Genomic DNA, 13,896 nt, shown 5'->3' with positions numbered 1-13,896 from the left:
CCTTAATGCGGTGTACCACACTTGCTAGCCTTCCATCTAGATTATAGAGGCTTGTGTTGCCAGCTCAATTCAGGTGGCTCAGCGATTCTGAAATTTTCCTGAGCACCCAAGTCCTTAATCTATCTCCATTTTCTACCCTACTATAGTGTATTTTTTCTTCTTTAATCTCTTTTCCCTTACCGGTATTCTCTTTCTCATTTGTATGGAAAAAGTCATAGGGCTGTTTATATTTTGTGTAGCTTAGGACTTAGAATCAGGACCGGGCTAGAATAAGAGCATGTGTCTTGAGTGCAGAACTTAACGCCCTGATGGAACTTCCACAAGACTGATACTACTCCGATGCAACATTCTGTTTTGTAGCTTTTGTCTTTCGCGGGCCAGCTCTGGCTCTAGGCTGCTTGGGGACTGCAATCTCCCTGGCCTGTTTGGGGCTGGCTGGGGCTCTACCACGTAGGCCACGCCTCCAGCCCTGGATGCAACATTTGAAACAAATGAAATCGAATGCAAACACAGCCACTGTGTCAACTTTAAAATAACGGCCCATCCACGCAGCCCTTCCAAGACCCATGAAACCCGCCTCCCGCGGGGACTCACCACTGAGATTGAACACTAACTGAAAGGCTGACACAAAAAAGGGAGGTGTGTGCCTGTGCTCCCAGGGCCTGCCAGGGGGCGGGGGCTGGGGAGGGGCTAAGATCTGGGAGCCGGCGTGTTCCCGCTTCGCGGTGTGGTGGGCAGAGGATGAGTCCGGAGCTTGTGTCAACACCAACGCGGGGGAAAGTCCAGTGTCACGCGTAATAGTAACAACTGAGACAATACTTTAATGCTCGGGGCTCGCCAACTCAACCAAGCAGGGTGGTGTGTGTGTGTGTGTGTGTGTGTGCAGGTCTGGCGGCTTGAACCCTGGCAGAGCCTGGGCTTCAGTGCTCAAGGCAGGGGAGTGTGTGTCTCCCCGCAGGTCTGGTGTGTGTGTGTCTGTCTGTCTGTGTCTGCAGGTCTGGAGGCTTGACCGTGGGCCTGGGCTTCAGTATTCAAGGCAGGGTAGTGTGAGTGTGTTGTGTGTCTGTCTGTCTGCAGGTCTGGTGTGTGTGTCTGCAGCTCCGGGGTGTGAGTGTGTGTCTGTCTGCAGATCTGGTGTGTGTGTGTCTGTCTGTCTGCAGGTCCAGTGTGTCTGTCTGTCTGTCTGCAGGTCTGGCGGCTTGAACCCCGGCAGGGCCTGCCTGCGCTTCAGTGCTCAAGGCCAGCGGGCTCCCACTCGGAGCGCCCGGGCTGGCTTTGAACCCGCGATCCTCACATCTCAGCCTCCCGAGTAGCCAGGATCGCAGCCACGGGGCTGATTGAACGTTTCTGCAGTGTCTGCGAAGACAAGAACCGCCGATTCACCAGGAGGGACGGGGCCCCACCCTCAGCCCCGCCCGAAGGCCCACGCGACTGGGCGGCCGCAATCCCGCGCGCCCGGAGCCGGGCGCACCTCCGCCCCGCTACCAGCCCGCGCTCGGTCCGCTACCCCACCCCGCCCCGCCCTCGGAGGGAAGCGCGCGGCGCCAGTGCGCAGACGCCAACCCGCCAAGCCCGCGGCCGCCGCCTACCTACAGCGCCTGCGCGGAAGTACCGGGCCGTGGGCGGGACGAGCTTAGGAGGGAGTGAGGAGCGCGCCTAAATCCTAGAGAGGCGGGCTGCCGAGACTAGGGGGAGGGCTCGCCTTCCGGAAAGTCTTTCATCCCGGACCTCCGGAGTCGTCGCTGGCCAGCCTCTCACTTGTAAAATGGCCGAAGAAAGAAGGGCACCACCAGCAGAAGCCGGAGATGCCTGCAGGGTGAAGTTAGCACTTTCAGAAGGCCGGTTCCGGAGACGGCGGAGGGGAGCGCGGCGGCGGCTGCACGCATGCGTGGTAGGCTCCCTCCGCGTGTGGCCCGGCGGCGGGCTCCGACCCTCAGAGACCCCGCCTCCGCCGCAGCATCTTTCCGGGTAGCCTGGAGCCCAGATGACGGAAGGGGGCTGAGCTTCGGGGCTGGGCCCCGCCTTCGCGGCTTCTGATTGGACGGAGCCGAGAGAGTCCCCGCCCACTACCTTCCTATTGGTTCGCGCGTACGAACGGCGCTCCCCATTGGGTCGCTCGGATTTGGGCACCAAATTCAAAGATTTTAAAAGTACCAGCTGGCGCCTTTTAAGAGTTTCAGGTCTGAGAAGCGGCCGGCCTGCAGAGCCACCGCGATTCCTTCACGTGAGGCGGTCCCGGCGACCCCTGGCATGAGCCGGCGGCCGTGCAGCTGCATCGCCCGGTCACCCTCCTGCTCCTGCTCCTGCTGCTCGTGCTCGTGCGGCTCCAGCCCCGTCACCGCCGCCGGGCGCCTTCGCCCCTCAGGAAGTAAGTGCGGGGCGCGCGTCTCTGGGGGTGCGGGTGGAGGCGCCTCGCCACCGATGCCCCTAGTCATCGGTGGTCCCCTCGTCCTGCCGGGTCTGGCGCGGGCACCGCCGGGGCATCGCGGCGGCCGCCGTGGCCCTGGAGTCGGAGGGAGGGGAGACCGGGATCCGCAGGAGCTCCGGAGGGGACGCTCCGGGTGTGCGGGGTGCCCGGTGGGCTGGCGGACCCCGGGATTCCTCTGCCCGTGTCCATCGGTGGAGGGGGGTGGCGGGGAGCTCCCAGTCCGGGGCGTTGCGGGCTGCAGCCGCGCCGAGCGCCGCGGTTCCCCCCCGGGGAAGATCACCTATCCCCACCCTCCCTCCCGAATGGGCGCCAAATGCCCCTTCCCTTCCCCCATCCGCTCCCGCCCTGTCGGGGCCGGGGTCGGCGGCGGCCGGTATCCCCCACCTCCCTCCCTCCCCGCTCCCCACCTCCGCCCCTCGGGCTTCGACCCTGCGCCCGCATCCTAGGTGGTTTTCCCTGACTTTGCTGCGTTCCCCGCGCTGCTGGCGGGCGCGGGAAATCGAGCTCGCGGTTATCTCCCGCCCGGGCTCCGCGTGTCCGCGCCCTCGGGGGACGGCCCACCCACCCCTGCGACCTGCAAGGGTCTCCTGGCCTAGTCCCGCCAAATGCAGACACCCCCTCCTCATCCGATCAGAGTCAGTGAGGACATCCAAAGGAAGACGTGTTTTCCCTCTTTTTTTTTTTAAAGTATCCCTCCTTTCCCTAAAGAATTCAATTTCCAGGCCCCGTGGTTGGTTGCCTGAAAGGCTTAAAAAAATGCTTTTTTAATACAAAACCATGGATTTGCACATAGTATTTAGCTGATGATGTGAGAATTAGAAAGCTTTTACCTCCCCAGTTTTCCTGAAGAACTGGATGGTTCTTTCGTTTTTTTTTTTAATTTCAGAAGTTTAAGTGAAAGGGGAAAGGCCCTCTAACCTTTATTCTTGGTTCTTTGTTGCAATCTCAAAGCCAAATCTTAACATAGTTATTTTACCTTGCAAGTGACCAAGAAAATGAGAAGGAAAAAAACCGCAAGCAATTTGATATCTTTTAGTAATACTTTTATTACAAAAGGAATCAAGGCTTGGGACCCTGCCCCCAAATACTTAATTTTTTTAACAAGTTGACTTTATTTGTAGAAGCAGCTTCTGAATCCTGTTTCACTCCCTCAAATTCTGAAGGGTGGTGGGATTTTCTTTTTAACTTCACTGTCTTTTATTGCCTTCCTCAGGAAGTATTTGGTGCCTCCACTTTCTGTACCCCTCCCCCACTCCTTACAGGCTTCAAGAAATGTCAAGATTTAAAATTACTGGGCCCAGATATTTTGGGAAATAGGCCTTTTTTTGTTGTTTGAGGATTATGCAGAGAACTGGCTTTAAATTCTTTAAGATAAGGAATGCCCTTTTCTAATCTTGGCCACATGGTTGTCTCTAGGTACTGGAGACTGAAACTTGATTAACATAATGGAAGAATTGTGAACATTTTTAAACCTTGTAACTTTAACTGTAGTATTACAGTATTTAATATGGAATGTTAGATCTATACTTGAAAATGTAATGGAAGATCAAACTAATTTATTGCTATAATGTCATTTTTTTTCTGTGAGTTAACTACTGGTAAAGGTAGACAAAAGGCTGACCTGGGATTTTTTTAGATCTGATTTCTAAGTTTGTACTGTAGTATGCTGTATCTTACTACTTATTGGGAACAATGAAGTAATGTATAAATATTGTTTGTGAATGTGTGTCCCTTGTGACGCTTATGCTTATAGTCCAGATTTTCTTTCTTTCCCCTATTAGGGGTAGGGCAAACAGATTTTAAAGGGCTTTCCTTCAACTTCCTCAATTCAGTAAATTGTATTTAATGTGAAGTTTTAAACCCCAAGGTATTTTTTACTTCAACTTTTACTTAATCGTTCCCATCTACTACATCAGCAAACTAATTTTGCCTCTACCTGTTCACTTAATAGACCTTGAATCTATCGAATTATGTTCATTTCCACTGCAGCTATCCAGATCCCTGGTTCCCAACTTGCTGAAGCTCTGTGATAGCTTACTTTACATCATTCCTTCCTGCAACCCATTCTTCACAGCTGCTAGTGATCTTTACAAACTGTGAACCAAATATCTCTTCCACTTAGAACAAACCAAGGGCCTGGCCTACCCTGCAAGCCTATATATCACTTTAGTTGTCTCATAGCGAAGTTGCAAGCCCTACTACTCCGCAGATACTTTGTACATGGCTTCCTGAGGTTCCTGAAGTGTGTCACCTTCTAGAAGAATTATGTCTCTCTAAGAGATCATTTCTGCAGAATGTCTTCTATGCCCTCTAATCTGGTATTAGATAAATGAATTGAATGATAAACTAGACTCTTGACCCTCATTTGTCTAAGATTAAGGGACAGGTAATCTCCCTTTCTTCATTTTGCTGGGTTAGTGATAGGAATACATGTTTTAATCAGATGGTTAAGAAACACTTGTTCATTGCATTCATTTCACATTTTAAAACATCTACAACCATTCCATGATGCCAGTGTAGAATAAGATGAGCAAATTTGACAAAGGTGAAGGGAGAGGGCTATACTGAGATAATGGTAACTAAGTGTAAGGTGGGATTCCCCATGAGAGAGTACAAATCCTAATGTCATTAATACAGTAGGAAACTTTTTTTTTTGTCGTTTTCTGTGCTAGTTGTGGGGCTTGAACACAGGGTTTGGGCACTGTCCTGTAGATTTTTGGCTCAGAGCCGGAGCTCTATCCATTAAACCACAGCTCCACTTTGGCTTTTTTGGTAGTTAAGTGGAGATAAGTGAACCTTTCTGCCTGGGCTGACTTCAAACAATCCTCAGATCTCAGCCTCCTGAGTTGCTACCATTACAGGTGTGAGCCACTGGCACCCAAAAAGAAACATGTTTTTGTATTCTTTGTCTTCATTGTGTTCACTTGTGAGTAGACCTATGTTACCAAAACACTTCATTGCCAGGTGAAGGAACATTGGCTGTATAGTCAGAAGAATAGTTTGGCCCTCTTAAATGCTTGGCCAGTGACCTAGCTTCAATATACTGCATTGTAGAAATAGGGTAATTTCTACCTGTTGTACCTCAACACGTTATGAGGGCAAAGTATTTGGAGATAATGGTATTGTCAACGTTTAAAATAAAAGTTATTTGAATAATTTTGTTTAAAATGACTGCCTTGATCAAAAAAAACGTTGAAAGAAGATTGAGGCAAGAATAGGGAAAAGAAGAAAAAAAAAACAACTCTAGAAGAGAACCACTTTCTTCTAGAGTTAGGTTTGAGCCTGAGCTTTCTACAGGCAGCAGGAAGGACTGCAGCTTGACTCAAGTAGACATTAGGGAGTTAACGTTATCTCCACCTTTTAAGTTTACTTGACAGAAGATAATCCCTTTCTAATTTTGCCCAAAAATTTCCCCGAGTAAAATAATGTATAGATTTCCAGTATCTCATATATAAGAAACAGTATGCTCATTCACTAATAGGATATAGTATTATCTACGCATTCAGCTTCAGGAGGGATGTTAAGTGAGGCATATTTGAAGCAGCAAATAAAGTTCATACTCAAGCTGGAGCTGTAGAACCTGAGGCTTTCTTGTTAGATCAGATCATGTCTTCATTACTGTCTGTTCCTACTCTGCCTTCAGCAAAGCCAAGTGATTTTCCTGAACCCATCCCTGTATTCTTTCTCAGCATTGGCCTTTCCTCAGGTCCTTCATCAAATGACCTTTTTAGCTCCTCCTGCCTGACAAAAAACCCTGATGGTCTAGGGTGGGGAACTTTTTCTCTGCCAAGAGCCATTTGGGTATTTGCCATTCTTACAGACCTTACCAAGTTTTTAATACAGGTAGGCAGCCAAGGAGAAGCCCCTGTGCATATCCAGTCTTGTACCAAATGATTCCATGGCCTTACAAGGACCCATTGGCCAGATGTTCCTTTTCACTGAGCTGTGGCTCTCAGCGGACAAGTGAGAGAAATGAACCCTGGCCTGATGTGGGGGGGGGGTTTAAGCTTGAATTTGAATTAGTAATTATGACTTCTACTGGATAATATGTTCTAGGAATAATTACAGTTGACTTATTGGTAGTATCAATTGGTCAACTTGCTACCCAGTCAGAATTGAAACTGGGAATCAGGTAGTGCTTTTCTTGCTTTTTCTAAAGCTCATATTACTTTACAGGAGGCTTTCTTTTTTGTTACGCCTACTTCAAGTCTAGGAAATAAACATTACTTTAGACATGTCATAGCACACATTTGTTTTCAAACAGTTAAGTGATGGTACCTATAGATTCAGAAGCAAGCTGTTCTGAAGTACTTTATGAATAATACATGTTTATGCTTACATTATTTAACTAATATTTATACATAATATTGTTATTTATCAGTAATTATTAAACAGGTAATTTTATAACTTAATAGGTAATATGTATTGCTGTGCAAGTGTAAAGCAATTAGGTCCTTATATAGCCCAAATTAAGAAGTTGGGGGACTGGGAATATGGCCTAGTGGCAAGAGTGCTTGCCTCCTATACACGAAGCCCTGGGTTCGATTCCCCAGCACCACATATACAGAAAATGGCCAGAGGTGGCGCTGTGGCTCAAGTGGCAGAGTGCTAGCCTTGAGCAAAAAGAAGCCAGGGACAGTGCTCAGGCCTTGAGTCCAAGGCCCAGGACTGGCCAAAAAAAAAAAAGTTGGAATGTGTTGGGAATCATACCACTAAGAAGTCAAAGCTGTGTTCTTTTTTTCTTCTTTATTGTCAAAGTGAAGTACAGAGGGATTACAGTTTTCTGTGTAAGGCAATGAGTACAATTCTTAGCCAACTTGTTATTTCTTCCCTCATTTTCAGTATTGGTCTTTTTATCCTTTGTCTTTCAGTGTTGGTATTCCCTTCTCCTTCCCTAGTTCTAATACACAATATACAATATCCAGGATTTTATCAAACGCCTTTTCCACATCTAAAGAAATTAATCATGTGATTCTTGACCTTGCTCCTTTTGATGTGGATTACGTTGATTGACTTGCATATATTGAACCAGCTTTGCATCCCTGGAATGAATCCAGTTTGATCATACTGTATGGTTTTCTTGATGACTTGTCGAAGTCAATTGGCCAGAATTTTGTTGAGAAGTTTTGCACTGATGTTCGTCAAGGAAATGGGTCTATATTTCCCTTTCTTTGATGAGTCTTTGTCTGGTTTGGGGATAAGGGTTATACTGGCATCATCGCATCCAGTGTATTTGGTAGCGAACTTTCACTTTCAATTTCCTTGAAGAGTTTCAGAAATATTGATGTGAGTTCTGTTTTGAAGGCCTTATAGAATTCTGCTGTGAATCCCTCTAGACCTGGGCTTTTCTTAAATGGGAGATCTCTTTTTGCAGTTTCTATTTCATTGCTGGCTATGAGTCTGTTTTTCTTTTGTTTCTTTTTTCTTTATTGTCAAAGTGAAGTACTGAGGGGTTACAATTTCCTATATAAAGTAAGTACATTTCCTATGCAACTTTGTTACCTCCTCCCTCATTTTTATGGGTCTGTTTAGTAGGCTTAAATCTTCATGGTTAAGTTTGGGTATATCAGTTTTTGCTAGGAATTAGTCCATTTCTTCTAGATTCTCAAATTTATTAGCATATAGGTTTGCAAGATATTCCCTTATTATATTCTGAATCTTGGTTGTTTCTGTTGTGATGTTTTTAGTTTCATCTGATTTTGTTTATTTGGGTGTGCTGTTTTCATTTTTTGGTCAGATTTGCTAGGGGTCTGTCTATTTGGTTAATTTTTTTCAAAGAACCAACTCTGTTGATTCTTTGACTCTAAGTCATTTAATTCTGATTAATCATTTGCTTCCATCTATTGGCTTGGGGTTTGGCTTGTTGCTCTCTTTCACGTAGCTTAAGGTGCTTCCATAAGTTGTTGAATTGAGATTTCTCCAGTTTGTTGATATGGGCACTCAGCTATGAATTTTCCTCTGAGTACTGCCTTTGCTGTGTCCCAAAGGAGCTGGTAATATTTCTGAATTTGTACAGATTTGCTTTGTGCCCTAAAATGTGATCTATTTTGGAAAATGTTCCATGTGCTGCCAATAAGAATGTATATTCTGGTGTTGCTGGATGGAATATTCTGTAGATGTTATGTTTGCTTTTGCTGGCTAGATGTGTCTCTTGGAGGCAGCAGAAAGATGGATCTTGATTTTTTTATCCAACTTGTGAGTCTATGTCATTTAACTGGAGAGTTGAGTCCATTAATATTGAGAGTTAGGATTGAGAGGTGATTGTTCCTTTTATTATGTCTATCTTTTTTAAGGGCTGTGTCTTCCCAATTCTTGCTCTAATAATCTGGTTTTCTATTTGGGGTTCATTTCTCTGTCTGTATCGTGATCTTGTTGATTTTCAACATGTAGGCAATACTTGTGGATTTTCTGTAATGCTGGTTTGGTGGAGATAATATTGTTTCTTTTTTTTCCTTGCTGTGGAAGACTTTTACTTCACCTTCCACTATGAATGAGAGTTTAGCTGGGTACAGGATTTTTGGTTGGTAGGTATTTTTCTTTAGGGTGTGGCATACCTCATTCCAGGCTCTCCTGGCTTTCATGGTCTCTGCTGAGAAATCTGGAGTAATTTTGATTGGTTTCCCTATATATATACTTGTTGCAGCTTTAAGGATTCTTTCCTTGGTGGCTATTGATCCTGTTTAGATTACAATGTATCATGTGATTTCTATGTTCTCTTTGTAGGTTATAAAGAAGAAAGTTCTACTCTTTCTGTCAAAATGAAGTGTGGTTTTAATTGCAGTCCTGTTCATTCTGAATTTAAACTGGCAAAACCTGATGACAGCGGAAGGCAAGATTCCTATACCTCACCGGGTCTGGAAGGTTCTTGTAAAGACTCCACTAAAGACTATGAAAGGTTGTCGTACATTGGATCACCAGTTGTGAGCCCCATAGTTGTAGAACTTGAACCTAAAAGCAGACCTCTACATAACAAAGAAAACCAGCATGTGCAACCAACACTGAACAGTTTGAGTGACCTGGAAGAAGTAGAGGCCAGTAGACTCTATGAAGACAGTGGCTACTCTTCATTTACTCAACAAAGCCTCAGCGAACATGAAGAGGGTAGCCTTGCACTGGAAGAGAGCTTCCGACACAGCCCGCAGTCCTGCCTGCTGCCCACTGAGAGCTCAGACTCTTACCCTGACAGAAACTTGCTGCCAGTCCTACATTTCGAAAAGGTGGTTTGTTCAACATTAAAAAAGAATGCCAAGCGAAATCCTAAAATAGATCGAGAAATGATAAAAGAGGTTATATTCAGGGAAAATTTTAAGCTACAGAATGTAATTGGCAGAAAAATGGGCCTAGAGTGTGTAGATATTCTCAGTGAACTCTTCCGAAGGGATCTCAGACACCTCCTAGCGAGTATTTTGACACAGCTCAATGGGATGGACTTAATCAGGTAAGTCTTAAAGCTTTGAGTACATGCATTAGTGTTAGTGGGCCCCAGGATTACTAGTGTATGCAGCGTAATCTCACAGTATTGTTAAATGGGATGATAGCTTGATTGGCTGCTATTGTAGTAATGGGAGCATTTGTCTAATTAGTTGCTCTTTAAAGATCTATAAAACCAGAGCCTAGTTCCAGTTTTCAGGTTTAACAAGCATTATGACTGAAGTATGATTTCTGTTCCTTTATAGTGATTGTGTAGTTTTGAGAAATAACGGATTATACTAGATTGAATTCAACTCTCCAGTGGGTTCATTTCTTTTTTCATGTGTGAACAATTATTTACAGGTACTGTGCATATATGGCTTTAATAGTACAGGCCCTAAGGCTTATGGAACAGCTAAGGAGAAAGATACAAATGAGTATTGGTTTTTATTTTTGGCTAGCTTAGAGGATAATTAATATAAAACTTTTTTTTTCTGTTGAAAAAATAGTATATCCTAGAGTACTTTCAATTTGTCTATATTTTTCATCAAAGATGGCATCATAAATACAATGCTAGCTACTGACTAGGTCTTCGCAGATAATAAAAATGAAGTACTATGAACTTGCTCTTAATCTGGATACACTAGAAATACTTGATTTGGAACTTTAAAGCATGTAGTGCCTTGGGCCCCAGTTCTGCAAGCAATGTTATTGTGTATATACTCAGGGGAGAAGATCCTGCTAATAGACATTTCATTTTTGCACTGTTAACTTTCTTAACTACATTCATCTTGGCATTCTCATGACGCTTTGTTTCCTTTTTTAATCATTTTCTAGTTTGTCTAAAGTGAGCACAACTTGGAAGAAGATTCTAGAAAATGACAAGTGGGCATTCCAGTCTTATAAGAAGGCAGTGAAAAGATTCTTTGTAAGTCCTTGCAGTTGATGTTTTCCTGTTAAGATATATTACTACTGCTCTTTTTCCATGAGAAATGGGAATGAAATAACAGGCAAACTAGGGTGCCTTCTTGAAATTCATGAGGGCTGGGTAGCCTTTCAGTAGAACTCATTAAGGCTCCAAATTCAAAACTAGAGAAAGAATTTCTTGGATTCACCCTAGGAAGAAAATTCGAAAGTAGCCAGATGCTGGTGGCTCATATTTATAATCATAGCTGTTCCGAAGGCTGACATCTGAGAGAATCATGGTTGCAATCCAGCCCAGGTAGATAAATCCATGAGATTCTTGCCTCCAGTTAACCAAGAAAAAGCTGGAATTAGTGGCATTAGTGGTAGAATGCCAGCCTTGAGCAAAAATACCAAGTGAGAGCATGAGGGCCTGATTCAAGCATCACTACCAGCACGCGCGCATGCGCGCGCGCACACACACACACACACACACACGTTATTCATGATATTACTTAGTTCTTAGGCCACACAGCTGATCTTGGGAGCTATTTTTGTGTGTGTTAAAGCCTTTGTATTTGCACTTTTTGGTTACTAAGAACAAATAGGGACTGAAAAACCCTTTTCAATTACCAGGGGAAAAAAGGAAATTATCAATATATTGAAGATTCTTAATGTAGAAGAAAAATGCATTTGGTAAATAATTGGCTGGATGATCATTAGAATCAAGGTCAATAATGGTTAAAAGTGTAGAGTTGGATAGGCTGAAGTCCAAGTGTAGGTAGAACTTGAATAAATATTGCTTAAGTGTTCTCCATGTTCAGTTTTTTTTTTATTGGCATACTATTATTAATGGAAAATGTAACTAACAGGTGGTTTTTAACTGTTCATAATTCTAAGGTTGCATTACAGTGTGGCTACTGCCACCTACTGGTGATGAGAAGAATTTTCATTCCTTTCGCTCATAGTTATAATTCATGTCTTGAAGATTACGCAAAGTGATATTAGTTATCAAAGTAGGATTTGAATTTCTGTGCGCATCATGATGTTGGGCTGTGTTTGAACATGTAATGATAAATTACCTGTAGGGATAAGTCCATTCAATTCCTGTTTGGCCTATCTTGTATTTGGAAAGATAACCAAAGTGCTAAACTATTGAATTAATGCAGGAAATAAAATAATTTAACTCCAAATGGAACCTTCTGTACTTAGGAAAACAAGATAAAGTTTTCACCACATGCTTCAACCAGAGAATATGTTACTATCAGAACTGCCTTAGCTTCTGTTCAAAAGTCAACAACCCAAGTTCCTTCCAGAAACACTCAAGCCAAAGTATCCAGTCATGGCGATCAGAAAGGTTCAACTCACAGTCGACACAGTGAATTTTCTGAGGTAAAAAAAAAAAAATTGTTTTGTCTAATTGCCCAATTTAAAAACATGGGACAAGCCAGGCATTGGTGGCTCACGCCTGTAATCCTAGCTATTGAGCAGGCTGAGATCTGAGTATCACAGCACGAAGCCAGCCTGGGCAGGAAAGTTTGTGAGACTCTTACCTCCGTGAAACTACCCAAAAAAGAAGCCAAAAGTTGGCCTGTGGCTCAAGTGGTAGAACTCTGGCCTTGAGCAAAATGCTCAGGGACAAACACCCAGGCCCTGAGTTCAGAACCCAGGACTGGCATCCGAAAAGGGGGGGAGGAGGTAGAGACATTTATTGTTAAGGCTTAATGTGAGAAGTAGTAAAGAGCAAAATGTAACATAATATATTCTCTAGTAAGCCAGGACAACTGTTATGGATTTAAATTTAATTATACCATAGTTAGAACTATTAGGAAATTATTCATGGAGATCCTAATTTTATAATCACTACCTTTTGTAACAGGAAGAGGGCAAAGCAGAAAAGGGTCTGGCTTACAGAAACTGGAAGTTTCCTATTTTGTTTTCAAATCACTGGGGGATATATACTAAAAATTGTCCAATGTAGATTGTTTTGCAAGCTTAATTTAGGAAATGCATCTCAGCGTGCATGATTTGAAGTAGTCAGATGGCTGCATGAAAAGCGAAATCAGGTGGACCCAGTGGCATGTGCCTTTACTTTAGTTTCAGTACTTGACAGGCTATGGTGGGAGTTTCTTTTGGGGGGTGGGGGAAGGGCAACGAGTACCTTTTTTTTTTTAACGAAGTCATACTTTGTCTTACTAAAATGTATGTGTTTCCTCTTCCCTCCCAGATGGCCAAAACATTGAAAAAGAATGAAAGCCTCAAAGCCTGTGTTCGGTGTAATTCACCTGCAAAATATGATTGCTATTTACAGCGTGCAACTTGCAAACGGGAAGGCTGTGGGTTCGATTATTGCACACGATGCCTATGTGATTATCATACCACCAAAGACTGTCCAAATGGCAGGCTCTTAAAAGACTCGTGTAAAACTGGCCCATTACCTGGTACTAAGAAAAGCAAAAAGAATTTACGAAGATTGTGACCTTTTACTAAAACAATCATGAATGAATAATCATGGTTAGAGAAAGAAATTAGGTTTTGTTTTTATGAATAAGAAGAATGGTATTTTGCAGTTTTATATAACACCTGGGATTTATTTTCTCCCAGTTAATAGAGGGCACGCAACAACCTCTTAAAATATTTTACGATTTAATGTGAAGGAATTTAAAATACCTCAGTACAGACTGAAAAAATCAACTATTTTAAGAAAAAGCAGCGATGCTACCTGATATAATAAAGAATTGATTCAACGTTATGGGAAAAGAAGAGGATGAAATTTTACCTAGACAATCTGATTTACTATTTTAGCATTTTATTTGTTTTACCAAATCAACGTTCATTCTGAAACCAACTTGTCAATGTCTTGTCACTTTTCTTGAACTGTATTTTCCAGTGTGTATATGTCCCCAAACCTTATCTTTTCTAAAATCTTGATGTTTTTCCTATTTCTGAAGGCTGTTTACATTTTTATGTGTGTAAATATTTTTTATGTTAAAGTAAATATGTATATATATAAATATTGTCATGAATAAAGTTGTTACAAGTTTTGTCAGTGTAGTGTGGTTCTTACAGAAACAACAGTTGGGTCTTTAGTGCTGGTATTGGGACTTGGACTTCAGGGCTGGGCACTGTCCCTTTGCTTATTCACTCAAGACTAG

At 43.4% G+C, this 13,896-nt stretch overlaps 1 protein-coding gene across 1 annotated transcript; it reads left to right on the top strand.

Moving 5' to 3' along the window:
- The first annotated feature begins 1,890 nt into the window (after window positions 1-1,890).
- Window positions 1,891-13,785, top strand: Fbxo5 (F-box protein 5). Its single transcript, XM_048354312.1, has 5 exons — window positions 1,891-2,368; window positions 9,152-9,866; window positions 10,676-10,766; window positions 11,954-12,133; window positions 12,969-13,785. Exons 1-5 carry the CDS (start codon window positions 2,251-2,253, stop codon window positions 13,218-13,220), a joined length of 1,356 nt encoding a protein of 451 aa, XP_048210269.1. The 5' UTR covers window positions 1,891-2,250; the 3' UTR covers window positions 13,221-13,785.
- Window positions 13,786-13,896: the final 111 nt, after the last annotated feature.

Source organism: Perognathus longimembris, chromosome 9 (genome assembly GCF_023159225.1).
Source record: "Perognathus longimembris pacificus isolate PPM17 chromosome 9, ASM2315922v1, whole genome shotgun sequence".
In the NCBI taxonomy this organism is placed as follows: Eukaryota; Metazoa; Chordata; class Mammalia; order Rodentia; family Heteromyidae; genus Perognathus; species Perognathus longimembris.
The sequence above is the reverse complement of the archived record's forward strand: the minus strand, read 5'-3'. Positions and strand labels throughout refer to the sequence as shown.

What these genes read in the sequence shown, in the direction of transcription:
- Fbxo5 (XM_048354312.1), top strand. Translation starts at nt 2,251, where the DNA reads ATGAGCCGGCGGCCGTGCAGCTGCATCGCCCGGTCACCCTCCTGCTCC. An exon ending in GCGCCTTCGCCCCTCAGGAA is followed by an intron (nt 2,369 to 9,151) that starts GTAAGTGCGGGG and finishes TTCTCTTTGTAG; the next exon opens with GTTATAAAGAAGAAAGTTCT. An exon ending in AGGCAGTGAAAAGATTCTTT is followed by an intron (nt 10,767 to 11,953) that starts GTAAGTCCTTGC and finishes TTCTGTACTTAG; the next exon opens with GAAAACAAGATAAAGTTTTC.